An 18,296-nucleotide genomic window follows, 5' to 3' on the forward strand; every position below is an offset into this window, starting at 1 on the left:
TCCTTGTGTATACTTTCTCGTTTGGTTGATAGACATTGTATGAACCATTCCAAAGCATCGATTTATTCATATAAAGCACAGTAACATGGTTGCTACACGACTATAAAACTGGAAAAAGTCAGAATTTGTCAGGGAACTACGGGAAATGTCAAAAAAAAATCACAACAAATTTCTGGAATTTATTCTTGTGCTAACAAAATGTAAATGGAAAATACCATTTTTGTTGACATTTTTAGGCACCTCAAAAAATTCAGAAACTTTTAATATCTTGAAATTCTGTTGATTTTCATTCTTTTCGTGAGTACTCAGGCTTTTTACTGTACTCACGTAGTTTAACAAAAGGGGGGGGGGGGGGGGGACATCTAAGCATGCTTACGTACAAATTTGATAGTATTTTGATCTCAAACTACTGTGATTTTATAACACTGCCAAATCTTTTGTTGGGCATGAATTGTCAGTAAATAATCCAACATGGAATTTTATTCCAATAATTCTGATGATTGCCAGCTTCTGTGAATTGATAGAGATAAATTTACAAAGAGTTGTTTAAAAAAAACAGAATAATTTTATAACTTTTTTATTAGTGTTTTGCACTAGGTGGCTGCATTGTCATTGTTGTATTTTCTTTTAGATGGACGCAAGACTTTTCCCATAAACCATGGAGAATCTTCACCAGATACTCTGCTCGAGGTAAGTTTAGTGACATCTAGATGATTATGTTGGTAGAACTTCTAATTTTTTTTTATATCTTTAGCTCTCAAAACTTAGTATGTTGTTCAGCAGGAATTTCATTAAGATGGCACAAGTTGTTAATGGTTTTTCATCTGCATTTGTTGTAGTACTGTGTTTTATTGCATAATCGTCGCACATTTTATACTAAAATCAAGTTTGAAAAGTAGGGGTGCGACGTTTATGCGAGGGAAAAAAAATTTTTGTTAGGTAAAGTTATTCATAAAAACAAAACCCATTCATGTAAAGTACGTTTATTTAAAAAGTGAAGTATAAAAGAGCATGCCAAACAATTTAAATAAGTCATGCAACAAAAACCTTTCTTCAACTTTAAATAGAAAAACAAAATCTGTGATCTGAATGCGAGCCCGAACGAACGCGTAACTATCGTCTTACACACCACGAAAGAGTGCGGGCCATCAAATGTAGTTAACTCTGCACTTGACAGAGAGCGCACGTGGCATGCTATCTGTGAGATATTGATATTCGCTTACTTGTGGGGAGTTCGCTCCATGGCTTCTATGGCAGTGTTGCCAGACATACAGTCTAGATTGCATTTGTACCATAATTATTAATTGGTATGTGCCACTGCACCATCGCAAGTTGGATGGTACGCGGAAAATACTCTCTTGTAAACATGTGACTATGGACATGATTGTATCTTTCATTACAAATAATTCAGTTCATCTGCCTTCCAACATTTTTGTGTTCCGGCACGATGATATTCAAGTAAATATCTATAGTAAAAATTACTCTTGCCAGTTCCCTCCCCTACCCCCTTCCTCTAAATGCGGTACCAGGGGCACGTGGCTAGGCTTTCCCTTAGTTATGTTCTTGACCCTAATTGCCACCTAATTCTTTTCTATATGGGTTGCTTATCCTACAACCAAATATGTTTTCATTTTTTCCCATTTGTTGACGAGGAAAAAAATTGTGCATACAAACATTTATATATATTTATGCAATACAGTAAGTCCTCTATTTACGTCGTACTGATTTACGTCGTTTCGGATTAACTTCGCTAATGTTTGAGTACTCATGTTTCAATTTAAGTTGTCGCCGATTCACAATAACGTCGTTTACAATGACCGTAAATCTTTATTTTAACCAAAACACCGTGTATAATTCGTTTATAATTCTTTGTTTCCTTCGGTAGTTAATTTATGCTATGTAGTGTAAGCTACACGTTCACCGCCTTATCATACATCATGAGGGACGCTTCCTGCTCTCCGCTGCTCTCCGCGCGGTGATGCAATACTACCAGCCCGCCCGCTCGGCCACCCACGTATCTCGCACGTAGAAGTGTTATCTACTTCCCGCAACGACACAGCATTTTCTCCTACCCCTTCCGGCCGACCTTGGGCCGTGGCCGGCCGGTGGCAGGTGGCATGAAACATGGCTCATTTTGCGTCGTTTCTATTTACGTCGCGGTTTTCAGGAACGTAACCCCGACGTAAACCGAGGACTTACAGTATATTAAATAAATGTGGTCAGGACACGTAAATCATTTTATAAACTATTTTAACGCTGTTTTATGTATGCTGAAGTATATTTATCAGATTAAGCTCCTATTTATGTTAGTCTACTTGGATTTTTCCTTTATATGCAATCCCAGACAGACCTATATTTTTGCCTCTATTCAAGTCTATACTGTAGTTACCAGGGGTAGCGTCATTGAGGAGAATGTAGTCTATAATCTAGTGATGTACTGATGTAATCGTTTAAGTGTTGGTATTGGCAGATTTTCCCAATATTCCGGATTTTGATGCAATTGTTTCTAACCAATATTAAAAAAAAACTGATACTCATGAAAAAAAGTAAAATTTCATCCAGTCAGGTGTTGCCCATCTTTTCTATTTACCCTTTTAGAGTTCCGTGTTCATCTTTTGCTCCAATTTTTCTGTAATTTAATTATACTTGAATGTTGTGTTTAGTTGTAATTATTCAAAGCATAATGTGTGTTGTGCATTGCACAAATTTTATGTGGTAAAATACATGTTTTGTCATCTACCAAAAATCTTTTCGATCAAGAATTTTTACCAAGGTACGGAGTTGTTATTTACAAATATTGGATTTCTGGAGACTTGCAGGGTGATAATTGACGAAATTTATTGAATTTGTTGTCTATCGGTTCTCGGCCCTGTTGAAGAGATTTATCGGAAATTGCATCATTGTTGGTTTCATGCGTATTGCCAATCACTGCTAGATCGTGCTGTTTGGTGTTTGTCTGCAGGATGCTGCGAAGGTGTGCAAGCAGTACATGGACCGCGATCCCGAGAACATCCAGTTCACGGTTGTGGCACTCACTGGTGAAGCCTAGAGCCGTTTCAGTCAATGTGATATTGTTCGCTTGATTCCTGTGATGAGTCTCAGACTTTTGGCTTTCTGTCTCAACCTGCGTACACACGTTATACATAGTTCTCTCATGCGTGTTTCTCACGCCAAATTTCCGCTGCAGAAGTTTTTTTTTGTTTTGTCGCGTGGTGTTCTAAATTACTTGCTGTAAGAAGTGTGCATTTTAAAAGTTGCTTGTTTCAACGAAGGATTGTCTGTTTATTCATGCCAAATTGTTCAGTTCTTTATTGAATTTTCAAATTCAGTTGTGCATTTAGACTTAATCACATATTTCTTTAGTTGACATATTTTTTCAGTTTGGTGTTGAGACACAAGGTTCTGTGGGCCAGTTTTCTAATCCCATTTAAATATCTACAAATGTAGGTTTGTCTTACATTTTTGGCAGGTGTTTTTGTAGACTGATTTTTGATACAAGGACATATCACTAAGCAAGGTTGGTGGAAAATTTATGCTGTTACTGAAGTAAAGTGGTTTCGTAAGCAATGCTGATTGCTTAAAATTGTGTCTAGACTTAAGTCTGTTAGTGGACGTTAGTTTCCAAAGAGAGCCATTTCGAAAAGAATTTGACTGAATTTTTGTTTGGAGTGAACTCACGAATGTACTGATTAGTATTATATTTCATTCTCCTTTATTTTGTATGTAAACGATTTGTAAATACAAAGTTGTGCTTTTAGCTGCCTTAAATTATGTGGTCGCTGTTTTGTGCCTAAGCTTTCAATGATGAAAGTATGTACTGTCTTATTATTAAATAAAAGTTGACACCTCAGAATAGAAGATACTTGTTGTGTTTTGTCACCCTCCCCCAAACAGATTATGTATTAAAGAATAATGCTTTACTCATCTTTTAACCAAGCTACATTTTGTAGAAGCAGAATTTATAGCTCATAGTGGCTTTACTTGGCAGTGAACATTCAGAGAACTTGTTTGACTAGGTGATTATTTTTAGTCAAAAAAAATTGTTTGGCTGCAATCAAAAGTATTCAATAAATTCTATTATTTGGTAAAATTTTCCAAGTTACACTTTGTAAAATTAGATTATTGTAATTCAGAAACATGTGTAATGAAGAGGGGAGATATTAGTATAATGCATGCAAGCAAAAGAACATTTCTGAAAAGCAGGGAGGTTGTAAAACTTACTGATAAATCCTTTCCTAGAAGTAACCCTGTTCAATTTGCGTGGTTTTGAAGTACATAATGACACCAATAAATTACGGAATGATTCGAAGTAGCGCTTTTTTCTTTTACGCTGATTTTTATTTTCGTGCGCGCACACTGGCAATAGCGCTGGTGTAGAATTAAATAAAATGCAACAAATCATGTGACAAATCAACAAACAATATTTTGCTCTTTCCTTAATTGCTAATCACTTCTTTCATTTTATACTTATCTCCCTACAATGGCTCGAGTGTTCAGCCAACATTTGTGTTACGCCATTCTGTATGTCAACAGCAGCTCTGTGGAGAAGCCAGAAGCTTTCAGGGTTAGTTTACCTCACGCCTACTAGGATGCATGAATCATGGCACACACACACATTTAGTAAAAAAAAGTGTCTGGAAAAACATTAACAGCAACAGGTTGAATAATCTTTCTAGTAATTGAAAACATTTAGTGTATGTTTTTTTTATATCTTATTAGAATTGAAATATATCTCCTATATCAATAATATTATTATTCTGTAACTCAGGAATGTTGTTAGAGCCTCTTAGAAATGTTATGCCCAAGCCCTATGGTTATGTAAACAATGTGGTCCGTGAATTTTTTAAATTTAATTTTAGATTGTTTAATTTTGAAATGTTACTCAATTTACCTAAATGTACTTAAAATAATTACACATGTTAGAACTGTACTGTAATTTGATTTTAACAGTAGTAATGATGAAAATGTTTGTCAGCAATCACACTTAACTGATTGGAATATTAGTTACTTTGATTAACATACATTTGTGAGAGAGAAAAAAACTTATTTGATTATTGCTCTGATTTCTTGGAATGAATTAGGTCGTTACTTTGAGGGGTGGGTGTATAGTAAATGAAGACTTCAGAACTGGATTGAGGCATCAAGATTTGCAAAGAGAATAATGACTGAAGAGAACATACAGATTAAGTTAAATTTTAAATGGAAGTGTGGGATAAATGACCAAGAAGTAGATCAAGGGACATGTTGATAAATGGGGTAAAGAAAGTGCGAAAAGGAGAAGAGGATTGGACTTAAAGACAGAGAGATGATTGGTGGGTATGTTCCAAGCAGGACTAGCTGTGATAGCTGCAAATAATGTGGAAGTAGATGAAATCCTATAACGAGTTTTGGAATTACAAATATGTACCTTTTTCAGTGATTTTGAATATAATTCAATGATATAATCTAAGAAGATTAAAACTAATAAGAATTTCTGAAAGGTTTTTTAAATTTTGAATTGGGTTCAATAGTGTGTAAAAAATGTTTCAATTTTCATTGCATTCATTCTTTGTAGTACAATCAATTGATAAAATTTGTTTAAATATTGTGTCAAAAGGCCACAAGCAGAATAATTTACATTTGTTTTCTGATAACCGGTGAAATATTTCTAGTTTTGTGTGCCTCTGCTGAATGTGTCTCGGGCATCAGTAACGTTATATATGAGGAATAAATCCAAGCACTAAATAAAATGTATAAAATATTTTTTTTTATTGATAGAAAGATATTAAAAAAAATATGCTCAATGCAGCTGAGTGTGCAAGCATGCTTTGTTCCACTTTAGCAGGAGCATAAATTATTTACAGAAAAATGACTAAGTTATTTATTATACATACAAATTTGAATATTTGTAGTGATGTATGATTTAATTTAGAGAAATATTCAAGATTTAACAGTTTCAAACAATGTACGTAAGTCATTGCATTATTAGAGATTAATTAAAACAAAAGTAGATAATTGGAAATATATATACCTCTAAATGCAAATTAAAATGTCAAATTTCTTAATTTTTTTAAAGGTGAAAAAAGTTTAAAATCATGCACGTAATTAATTTTTAGCTTATTTGTGTGGGAAGTGCTTATGAGATATTATTTCTGTATGTGTGTGTGTGTTAGTAAAGGTTTGTAGTTTGTGCTTAACCGATTTTAATTTAATGCTGTTAAAAAAAACATTTACTTTATTCATACTTAAGTTAATTTTTTTTGCAAAGAATTTAACATTACCTAGGCTTAAAATGAAATTCTCTGCAAGATTTTAAAAATAATGCAAATGAAAAAAAATATTTAGGACATTAAAATTTTTAATACATTAGCATAACAACTTGGAAAATTTTGATGAATGTAACCTTTAATATAAAAGTGTTTTTTTAAACAATTATAACCGACTCAAAAAGTTTACGAGTTAGATTCTTTACTAACAATGCAAGAGTTTTAAAAAAGCTCCCTCTGAACGGAAGGACCACGTAATGTTTACTGACCCGTTGACAGGATGATTGGACAGGGGAAAAAAAATCACATGTCGCGTTATTTTTATCTTTGGTGAGAAATTCCGGGGAACCGAGCTCTCACAGTGTTCAATGCTGACGCAGCAATCCAACAGAATAACCGGAGATAAGCGAAAACATCGGTGTCACACTGTGCAGTTGTCAGTTCACACTTCATTAGTTTACCTCACACGAGAACATGTCGGGAGTTGATATATTTGCCCAATGTGTTTACGAGAGACCTGCGCTGTGCAATCCAGTAAAAAAAAATTGGTTGTCTGTAAAGTCGGTTTACGGACGATAGTTTGTGACGTCATAACAAAACATTGATGATTGCATACTTTATGAATAAAATTGAATCATTTTTATTTTAATAATAAAAGAATAAATACTTGAAATTATACTAGTAATCAGAGTTTTAAAATGCAAGCATAATTAACCTTTATTGCCAAAATTGTTGTTGTAATAAGCAATGAAAACAACATTAACTTTTCACTTCACTTTATAACCAGTCGACGAAACAGTCCTCGTCCTCTTCCTCGTCCTCGTACTCGTCCACTTCCTCGACCTCTTGCTCGTCCTCTTCCTCGTCCTCTTCCTCGAGCTCGTCCTCATCCTCTTCCTTGTCCTTTTCCTCGTCCTTATCCTCGTCCTTATCCTCTTCCTCGTCCTCGTCCTCGTCCTCGTCCTCGTCCTCGTCCTCGTCCTCTTACTCTTCCTCTTCTCCGTCCTCTTCCTCTTCTCCGTCCTCTTCCTCTTCTCCGTCCTCTTCCTCTTCTCCGTCCTCTTCCTCGTCCTCTTCCTCGTCCTCATCCTCTTACTCTTCCTCTTCTCCGTCCTCTTCCTCGTCCTCTTTCTCGTCCTCGTCCTCGTCCTCGTCCTCTTCCTCTCCTTTTCCTCGTCCTCTTCCTCTCCTTTTCCTCGTCCTCTTCCTCGTCCTCATCCTCTTTCTCGTCCTCGTCCTCTTCCTCGTCCTCGTCCTCTTACTCTTCCTCTTCTCCGTCCTCTTCCTCTTCTCCGTCCTCTTCCTCTTCTCCGTCCTCTTCCTCGTCCTCTTCCTCTTTCTCGTCCTCTTCCTCTTTCTCGTCCTCTTCCTCGTCCTCTTACTCTTCCTCGTCCTCTTACTCTTCCTCTTCCTCGTCCTCTTCCTCGTCCTCTTCTTCGTCCTATCCTCGTCCTCGTCCTCGTCCTCTTCCTTGACCTCTTCCTCGTCCTCTTCCTCGTCCTCTTCTTCGTCCTATCCTCGTCCTCTTCCTCTTCTCCGTCCTCTTCCTCTTCTCCGTCCTCTTCCTCTTTCTCGTCCTCTTCTTCGTCCTATCCTCGTCCTCTTCCTCTTCGTCCTCTTCCTCTTCTCCGTCCTCTTCCTCGTCCTCGTCCTCTTTCTCGTCCTCTTCCTCTTCCTCGTCCTCTTCCTCTTCCTCTTTCTCTTCCTCTTTCTCTTCCTCTTTCTCTTCCTCTTTCTCGTCCTCTTTCTCGTCCTCTTCCTCGTCTTCTTCTTCGTCCTCTTCCTCGTCCTCTTCTTCGTCCTATCCTCGTCCTCTTCTTCGTCCTATCCTCGTCCTCGTCCTCCTCTTCGTCGTCCTCGTCGACGTCGTCATCGTACGTACCGTCAGCGTCGGCCACCCAGGCTGCACCCCAGGAGATCATGTTTCCGACGGGGAAGACGAAAACGGACGCGCCTCGTAATTAAGTCGCAGCACCGCGCCGTGTAATGAGGAGGTTGCTCCGGAAAAGGTGGGGGGGGGGGGGGGGGGTAGAGAGAGAGAGAGAGAGAGGGAGGGATGCCCCATCGTATTGTCGCATGCGCGCAGACACACTCTGGCCGAAGTTGTCCCGTATAAGGACTCCATCATGGGGGCAGGCAGTCGTCTCTTTGAACAATGGCGTCACTCGGAAAACAAACACTCTGCATCCGTCGACGTGGTGGGAAAACCTTGGGCCTTCGGAGCGCGCGCGGCGGGGGAGAGATGAGGTAGGAAGGGCGTTGTTGGCGAGGAATTGATTAACGGAAGTGGACTCTTACTCGAGAAAAAGAGTCCCTTCCCCCCTGCTCATTTTCTGATGTATGCGCATGTAATTATCAGGTGGGCACGAGCATACAAAAGACCTGCTAGTGGGGAAAAAAGTAGGGGGAAGAAAGACGAGTACCGACTGGTGAGTTTTAGAGAAGGTTTGTGAAAAGAAGGGTATAGAGAAAGGAGATAAGCAAACATCACATAATACAATACACAACGTGATGTTGCCGACGGAGTATACGGGCCGTAATATACTCGGTGACCAAGACATGTGGAACTGACGGATTAATTTTTGACGTGACAACGTCTAATAAATCTATGAACGTCGGCTGCAGGCACGAAAAAGTGTCCCGTTACGCACATGGTTCCGTTATGCTGTGTCCCGTTACGCTCATTGTTCCGTTACGCTGTCGGCGAGTGCAGTATTAATAGGTTATGTTACAATTGACTAAAAAATTATGGTGATTCATATAATTAATGATAGATATTTGATTATAGTTTATTTATATGAAAACTTGTTCATAATTATATTTAAATTTTATAGCTAAACGCCAGTTTTTAAAATTAATTACATGTCATCTACACGTGAACTGTTTCTTCGACTGTTTATAAAGTGAAGAGAAAAGTTAATGTGGTTTTCATTGCTTATTACAACAACGATTTCGGCAATAAAGGTTAATTATTCTTGCATTTTAAAAATCTGACTACTAGTAAAGTTCAAATATTTATTCTTTTATTATTAAAATAAAAATGATTCAATTTTTTTCATAAAAGTATGCAATCATTTCATCAATGTTTTGTTATGACGTCACGTTAAACTATCGTCCGTAAACGGACTTTGCAGACAACTAATTTTTCTTTTCTTTTAATAATCTCCATGAGGTGAACCCATAACATATGCAGATGGATATCTTGTCTTCTGAGCACGGGGCCAATATTAGCTCACGATTTGCCGACACAAGTGTCAAACACAGCTGATGAAAGCGGTGCGCGGTGCCACTTTGGTTTATTTACGGACGGTACTGAAAAACACACACACATTTTTAACAAAGCGATTAGTAGTATAATTTAGTAGTTTCGGGCGCAATGGACTTACGAATTTTTGTGGTCTCCCTTTCGAGATCCTTCGGGCACATTCGACCGTGTCCGACGCCCATGCCTAGTACTTTAATTTAGAAAGACGATATTTAGTTTAAGGCATTCTGTGTTTTCATATTACAAATACACTTATAATTCGAAACTGGGACACAAATTTAACTAGAATTCTTCAAAATAAAGCCGAGCGTGATAAATATACGCAAATAGTCTTTTCGACTGATTTCCTGACGCGAATCACACGTAGTTTCCGCAACCGCGGCTAGAATTCGCTGCCGCAGCAGCTACGTCGACCATCGAATCATTCCATTTGCAGACCGAAATTTAAATTTATTTAATGAAAAGTTTTGAAAAAAAATATTAAACCCTGGGTTTGGATTTTCGACAAGGAATTTTACTAAAATACTGCCCATCTTGTTAAAATTCATTAAATAATTAATGCTATGAAGTTTCCCCTTTGTATTTGTGAACTTTGGTTCATCCCATTCGCTACAGATGGCAGCACCGCGGTTACACATTTCCGTCCCACGAAACTTTCTTCGCAATCACTCTAAATTACTCCTACCAAATGCCGTAAACAGAGATACGATGTTGTTCACAAAAAAAAAAAATTACTGCCCGTAAACCGACAGTGAAAGAACGCGTCTACCTCCTGGTATTCAATGATAGTAATAAACACGTAGTACCAATAGTCTGCGTATCTTTCTGCCACAATTGCTCTGTCAACATTGTTTATTAACAACCTAATGTGGTTGTCAGTGTTAGCAAACAAACAACATGTTATGCTTTGCAAGTGACATTTGGCAGAATGGAACCTCTGGTCCTACTTGCGATAACTACTGTCAAAGTTCACACAAGTGACTTGACTGAGACTATAGGTTGGTAGTATATCAAGGAAAGTTGTTTTCCACTAAGACTTGGTTTATAGCATTTTCAAGCCATTATTTGTTTTATATAGACCACAATCTGAACTGCATAATTTCCGAACCCAGTATTACTGCGAACAATATTTTGTAGTAATACAGATGTTTTCATATAAATGTACATATTTACAAATATCTGTGATTTTGCAGTTATCATTTCTGTTCCATTTACAAAATAAAATTACAGTGTATTTTGGAAGCTCCGTCAAAAGAGTTTTTAAACAAACAACATGAATTTCTTTGCAAGAGACAGTCAGCTTATGGATACCACAACACTCATAAACACATGACTACAAAAACGTTTTCGTACTTATTTTTGTAGCCTTAGTTATTCCCTTACCTTTACGTACATTTGCAATACATAGTGTGATTTTCATTTGAAAGCTATGAAGTGAAAAATGGCTGAATTGTACCAAATAATTAACATGTCAAAACCGTACGAGTCGTGAAGATTTTTGGGTTTATTTAGTTACGAATAATTGTCTGATTTTATTATGCTTTGTGTTGTCCCAGTACCTCCAATATTAAAAGTTATTTGCTGGCCGTTGTTTCCTGAATATCTTTCCAGTATTAACTGCATGCATGATAAAACATTCTAAAACAAAATAAAGTCCAAACTATTGAATATGCGATTAAATTTTCCTCGTTAAAAAATTGTGCTTGAATGAAACATCAATTTAAAAAAAATATAATTATGCACTATTTTTCTTAAGACTTACTCAGTTTTATGCGTAATTCATATATGCAAATATAAATATATAAAAGAGTTGTACAAAGTTGCAATATTTTTCTTGTAATATTTTAAAAAAATATCTTGGCAACTGATTTCCAAAAAGAATCTTTTGTAAAAGTACAGAAATTTTTTTTTCCTGTGTACGTGAAACGGACTATACCCACCTTTGGAGGGAGACGCCTTAGCCACAATACAATTATAATTTTCAATATGCATAAAACACATCTCCTTCTTTCCCGGAACCACCATAATGCTTTCACTTCCACTCAACACTATACATCAATCACACTTAATTACGTGACTCCTTCAATTAAAGTGCACAATGCGTGAGAGATGAAGGGGGGAAGGGGAAAATGGAGGGGAGGAGTTAGTTGAGACGGGAACGCCAGCATAGCCAACTGTCTGGCACGTGCGTTCTTTCGTGCGGCGCTTGTAATTGGCGATCCTGGGGCCAGACGTATCAATTTGGAAGATGCCCCGAGGGGAACACACAACAATACATCGTAGCATCCAGGTAGGACGAGTTTCAAAACACCTTTTCACGTGGTCAAATTTAACTTCAAGTCACATACCCATGTGTACCATCGTAGCTCTAGCGGAGTGCTGCGTGTGGTGGGAGTGATTTTCGAGAATGAAACGGTGGTCGCGTGGAACGGAAGTGTGTAACAACCACGGTGCTGCCATATGTCGCGGATGGCGCGGACCAAAGTTCTCAAAGACGAAAGGGGAAACTTTACAGTATTAACTGTTTGGTGAATTTGTACAAGATGGGCAGTTTTTTTTAATAATATTACTTTTGCGAATATCATGTCCAAAGCTAGGGTTCATTATTTTTTCAAGTATTTTTTCACTTTTATCGGAGCCGTTTTCATTACATAGTTTGAAAATTCGTTCTGCAAACCAATGATTTCGATGGTCAACGTAGCTGCTCCGGCAGCGAATTCTAGCGGCGGGTGCGGAAACTAGGAGTGATTCAATTCCAGAAATATAGTTGAAAACACAATTTGCGTGCATTCATCACTCTCGGCGTTATTTTAAAGAATTCTACGCTCAATTTCGTGTCCTAGTTTCGTATTAGAAGTGTATATTTTCACCATGAGAACACAATAATCTGCTCGCTACCGAGGTTACATGATACTCATCACTAGCGAGTATTAAAAGACTCGCTCACATAAAAATAGTGCGTGGAGTCCCTCCGCGCGGAAGATGTGAAACTTCGTAATGTGGAAATGAAAATAGGAAGGGGTAGAAATTGATTTTTAGTGAAATCATATTGTATCAAATCAAACTTAAATAAATCATGAAATCATTCAACGATAAAAGCTGTTTATTTAATTAAGCGGACGGGTTCGCCCCAAGGAGAAAATTGACGCGGCGAGACCTCGTGGACATAGAGAAATGACACACACTATGTGTCTATGAAACACGCATTTACTCTCGCTCTGTCTCTTTCTATTCCCCCTCCCCAGGAGCGTTAAACGTTTAACGCAACCTTGTTGGAAGTTGCATTAGAAGTTTCACTTCAAAAAATAAATATTTGGATTAAATCCCTTGAATTGAACATAACGTCACAAAAACTTTGTAAACGCCGCCATTTTGTCGTTAGGAGGATATTATACACTAAGGCATGGTTTGCGTGGGCTATTATTATGAAGTAGTACCCAATCTGTTGTACTGGTGGGTATGTATGATTACAACTTCTTCATCCGGTTGCTAAAACTTCTACCCCGTTCAGAAGGTGTAGAAAATGCGAGTGGACAGAAATTACGAATATTAATAGAATGTTTCATAATGTTTTTTAATGGCGTGAAAGCTATTTAATAAATTTATGGCGTCGAAACAAAAAAAAACAATGTAATCAAACTTCGTTACTAAATTTAATATTTATTTGTTGCAGAAAAAAGCTAGAAAACTTGAAAACGCGTTTCAATAAACATTTAAATTTTAATTGAAACCGATCTTCGTTGGGACTTCGTGTGGTCAAAGAAGTGGATTCGGGCCATAAATATTTGATCGTGTGAAACGGCCTTTAGTCCTCGTGCGCGCTCGTCGCTTTCGGAACAAACATCCACCGCCCACGCTTTCCGGTGCTCATACTTGTTTTTTTTACTCCCTCTCTCTCTCGTGCCTCTTTGCCTTTGTACTTTTATTTTATTTTTGCTCTCTCTCTCTCTGTCTCTCTCTCTCTCTCTCTCCCCCCCCCCCCCTCCCTCTGCCTACTCACGTGGATCGTAAACACCGCGGGTTGAAGGTTGGTCCACTCTCGTTTACGGCAACGAGCGCGTGGTCTTACTAAAGGCCCGTTCTACAGTGAAAAGTAAAACGTAAAACGTAAGACGGGTCCCACGCAACAGAGTTGATTCAATAACAGCTCGCAGACGGAAACGGACCCCGCACGGATGCTGGGATCTTCCGTTTGCGTTGCTCCGTGCGAACGACCAACAGAAGCTGCGATGGTAGCCATGTTTGTTTATGTTCTAAAAAAAAAAGTTGGTTGCCTGTAAGGTCGGTTTACGGACGATAGTTTAACGTGACTACGTCATAACAAAACATTGATGAAATTATTGCATAATTTTATGAATAAAATTGAATAATTTTTATTGAATTATAACTATTTTGTATGGATACAAAGAAGGAGTGAAATGAAATCTACAATTCAATTGAATAATTTACTTTTACTTACACTCAAAATTCAATCATGTTTATTACTTTAATTATGTTAACTATAACTTATATACATGTTTGCTATTTAACTTCTTCCAATCTGTGTTATTCTGTTAAGGATAGGACGATGATAGGAAAAGTAGGAAACGAATGGGAGTGTTTCAAGTTCAATGTGCCTCGAAAAAGTCAAATCGATGGTTGTTCCAATCGAGTGGAAGAGAGATAGATGGGGCGCAAGCGTACAATGAGCGTAACGGGACACAGCGCAACGGGACACTTTTTCGTGCGTGCAGCCGGCGTTTATCGATTTATTAGACGTTGTCACGTCAAAAATACTTATAAAACCTTGTAAGACAGGAGAGGTCGCCGGCAATATGTATCTCGCTTAACATTTTGGAGGTTATGTCATCCGTCCGTCCGGTCGATAATTAAAGCTTGGTTTTTGACGGACGGACGGATGGAATTTTTTGGGCCATCTGATTGGCTGCAGGTCGCGTAGTTCATGGACGGATGGATGAGGCGGATGATTGTGAGTCCAGCTTGATTGTTTGCGCCTGTGACTTCGCAGGGTCGCTTTTCCGGCAGATTTGCTGGTTGACAATAATTGCTTGTTTTGGTATTGCCTGCCGCCTGTTGAATTTGCGCCAAGAAATATAGGTACATACGAACAACCTCGACATATGCTACACTTAGGAAATTTATACATTTACATGAAAACAACTATATCACTACAAAATAGTGCTCGCAGTAATGCTCACATCAATATAAATAATAAGAAGAAAATAAATTCCAATTATTGAATTTTGATTATCTTTTCCAATGTTAAAAAATATATGCTTGGATGAAACATCAATTATTATATAAAATAATGTTCCGATTTACTTAAGAAATACTTAGTATTATCTCGAAAAACGTTTGTCATATATGCAAAAAATAACCATAGTCATGTATTGTACAATGTTATATTTCTTGTAGTATTACTATTTCTTGGCAACAGGTTTCCAAGGGGAAATTCATTTTTTTTTTCTCTGTGAGGGATTAAAATCATGGTCCTTTCTCTCTCTCTGCAAGCTATGACTCAGAAGTGAAACTCCCCCCCTCTCCCCCCCCCCCCTTCTCAGGATCCTACCGTGTTTCCCCTTTGTACTACCGCAACCCGTTAATTACTTACAATTCGGGCACAATCGACTTCCGAACACCGTGAATGATAATCCTTACCCCCACGTGGGAGATCTGGTCTTTCTTTTTTTTTTTATTCGCGTCGCTCCGTCTTTTGTTCGTTGCGAAGCTATCCTTAAACGAATCGCTCTCTTCTCTCTTCCAGCCTCGGCTTCGAAGGCCTCTCTCTGCACGTATAAGTTATTTGAACGTGTTCAGCTCACTGGTGAAACTTGATACACGCTCAGTGGGCGTGACGCTTGCTCCCATTAATAACGTTTGTCGGCGTCTGTGTTGCCCGTTTAATTGAAAATAAAAAAACCACCGACCCCCTTGCATACTAGAAGGCATGTTATAAGTTTATAGCCTTGGAGGTGATCGTGTTGGGAGGGTCCATTCATCGCCGTTAAGATTGATTCAAGATTTTAAAAATAAAAAATTGGTTGTCTGTAAAGTCGGTTTACGGACGATAGTTTAACGTGACAACGTCATAACAAAACATTGATGAAATGATTGCATACTTTTATGAATAAAATTGAATCATTTTTATTTTAATAATAAAAGAATAAATACTTTAAATTATACTAGTAATCAGATTTTTAAAATGCAAGAATAATTAACCTTTATTGCCGAAATTGTTGTTGTAATAAGCAATGAAAACCACATTAACTTTTCACTTCACTTTATAAACAGTCGAGTGGAAGAGAGATAGATGCGGCGCAAGCGTTAAATGAGCGTAACGGGACACAGCGTAATGGAACAATGTGCGTAACGGGACACATTTTTGTGCGTGCAGCCGGCGTTCATCGATTTATTAGACGTTGTCACGTCAAAAATAAAATGATAACGTTTAACGTGGCTCATGTGCACAAGATCTGACCGCCATGTTTTTTTTTAGAACCTACTTATTCACAGCCACTCACGGAGGGATATGAATGTATAAAGGTCAGAACTCAGTCAACATAGTATTAACAAATGGGTGAGTTATAGCTATGAGCACTTACACAACACCTAACTAGCTTAACAACTTGGCTGCAACAAACCACTCCGTTACTTTGTTTATTTTGGTTGTTTTAGCGTTCGAAAAATGAATGCAGTGGTGTAATTATAAGAAAAGAAAAATAGTATTGACACAATATAATAAACTACATAATGAAACGGCTCCGATAAATGCGAAAAAGACTTGTGAAAAAAATTACCAACTTCCTGCCTTGGACCTGATTTTCAACAAGGAAATTTATTATAATACTCTCCAACTTGTTGAAAATCACTAAACAGTTAATACTATAAAGTTCCCCCTTGGTTTTGCGCCACAGATGGCAGCACCGTGGTTTCACATTTCCGTTCCATGAGACTTCCGTTTCCATTCACGAAATCACTCCTACCGAATGGGTCCTTAAGTATTCAACACTAAGGATTCTTGACAAACTGTTATGACCTACCATAATTTATGATTTGAAAAAAAAAAAATTGTAAGCTTATACATGCTTCTGGTCTGCTGTCACGTGAGAACAATACCTTAAATACTTATTTTTTTTTACCAACGCTACCAACACATGTCAGCATTGTCACGAAATTTAATTCCGATTAATTTAACGCATAAAAAATTCAAATGTGTACCAAATTCGCACCGGTTCTATGCATTAGCTATGTTTTTTTTTTAAATTCTTTGTGAACCCTGCTTAAAGGCACTTTCGTTTCCAATACTTCCAGTAAAGTTGGTAAAATAATTTTGTTAACGTTTGTGATCTTTATTATTTTCTAACCAATCACGTTCTACCTTGACGTCGCGCGACGTCAGAATTTGGTCTACGAAAAATGATTAGACAGGAGCATTGGTAATATGAGAATAATTGTTTTTAGTTTGTTTACTAAATTTATTTGTATCTTTTTGTGTCCACGCACAATAATTTTCCTCGAAATAACTGTTCAACTTGAATTAAAAACATTTCTATGAAATATTTTGGTTTAAAAAAACTGTAAACATTCATGCCTGTTGTGTGTTCGGTGCATAATTAATGGCAAAAATAAGTTCTATGCATAATTGTTTGTAGTGAGGGGGAAAACATACAAGTTAACGGCTGGAAATTACAGTAAATATACGGACTTTTCAACTCAAATGAAGAAGAGAACTTCATGATTTCAAATAACAGAATCTTCGTAGAAACTACTCATTATTTTGACCTCCCTGTTGTATATTTCATTCTAAGCATAGGTACACTCACAAGTGGTTGGGAAGTGAATTCAGTGTCCGGAAAATTACGAAGATAGCTCGTAAATTTAGGAAGATCCCTGGGATAATTTGTAACCAGCGTTCTTCATAAATTTAGATTAAAATAATTTTTTTAACAGTTTTTACATTAACGTCATATTTTGCTGTTGCGTCGCTCTGATGTGATTCCAAGGGTAATAATTATTGGGACCACGCATTCGGCTACTGCGCAGATCACGCGCGACACTCTACCCAGGCGTGCCCTCCAAGGTGCAAAACGCTGAAGGGCTGCTCTCTCTCTCTCCCCGGGAAGCCTACGATTCACGCCGAGTATTCGACATGCCCGAACATTACCGAATACTTACCTTCGGGTGTCTTCGGAATTCTTTTGTTTAGGTGAAAAAACGTCTGTTTTAAATGCCGGACATAAACAAATAAAGGTAGGAAGTTTCATAACAATAATACAAATTAAGCCATTAAAACCAAGACTAATATTTTAGTAAATATACGAACATTCTTATCTTTTACATTCGACTTGCAATGTCATCAAATTAAAATGCGATGTAATTAACTTAAATTTTCAGTTAAGTATTAATTAAAATGGTCGTTTAGGTCAGGTCAGTTACATTATAAATACTTTCAAACTAAGCGGACATTAATAATAATAATATGAATTAATTTTAATGGTTGTTTAGTTTTAAAGTATTTATGATGTAACTGACCTGACATAACAAACCGGGACAAAGGTTGAACAGTAGGAACTCACGTATTTTTTTTTTTTTTTTTTACTTTATTACTTACGCAACAATATCCAAATAACAAATAAAACATTCGGTAATGTTCGGGCATGTCGAATAATCGGCGTGAATCGTAGGCTTACCCTTTCTCTCCCCTGTGATTGGTGCGTGACGTGGAAGTCGTGCGCGATTCGCTTCCGGCTGTCAGCTTGACGGGAAACTGCTGGAGGCGTCACCTG

At 37.6% G+C, this 18,296-nt stretch overlaps 2 protein-coding genes across 3 annotated transcripts in view; one reads left to right on the top strand and one right to left on the bottom strand.

Moving 5' to 3' along the window:
- LOC134540611 (ubiquitin carboxyl-terminal hydrolase isozyme L3) overlaps positions 1 to 3,858 on the top strand; it is a 35,197-nt gene extending 31,339 nt beyond the window's left edge. For both annotated transcript variants that reach the window (XM_063383448.1, XM_063383447.1), the window contains exons 6-7: positions 632 to 690; positions 2,963 to 3,858. In XM_063383448.1, coding sequence (XP_063239518.1) covers positions 632 to 690; positions 2,963 to 3,049 — 146 coding nt within the window. In that variant the 3' untranslated portion in view covers positions 3,050 to 3,858. The remainder of the gene's footprint in view (positions 1 to 631; positions 691 to 2,962) is intronic.
- A 3,479-nt stretch (positions 3,859 to 7,337) lies between these two features.
- Positions 7,338 to 8,167, bottom strand: LOC134540958 (protamine-like). Its single transcript, XM_063384047.1, has 2 exons — positions 8,128 to 8,167; positions 7,338 to 7,747 (listed from the first exon to the last, which is right to left on the bottom strand). The coding sequence occupies exons 1-2, from the start codon at positions 8,165 to 8,167 to the stop codon at positions 7,338 to 7,340; spliced, it is 450 nt and encodes a 149-aa protein (XP_063240117.1).
- Positions 8,168 to 18,296: the final 10,129 nt, after the last annotated feature.

The sequence above is a fragment of the Bacillus rossius genome, chromosome 17 (assembly GCF_032445375.1).
Source record: "Bacillus rossius redtenbacheri isolate Brsri chromosome 17, Brsri_v3, whole genome shotgun sequence".
Lineage (NCBI taxonomy): Eukaryota > Metazoa > Arthropoda > Insecta > Phasmatodea > Bacillidae > Bacillus > Bacillus rossius.

What these genes read in the sequence shown, in the direction of transcription:
- LOC134540958 (XM_063384047.1), bottom strand. Translation starts at nt 8,167, where the DNA reads ATGATCTCCTGGGGTGCAGCCTGGGTGGCCGACGCTGACG. An exon ending in CTGGGTGGCCGACGCTGACG is followed by an intron (nt 7,748 to 8,127) that starts GTACGTACGATG and finishes AGGACGAAGAAG; the next exon opens with AGGACGAGGAAGAGGACGAG.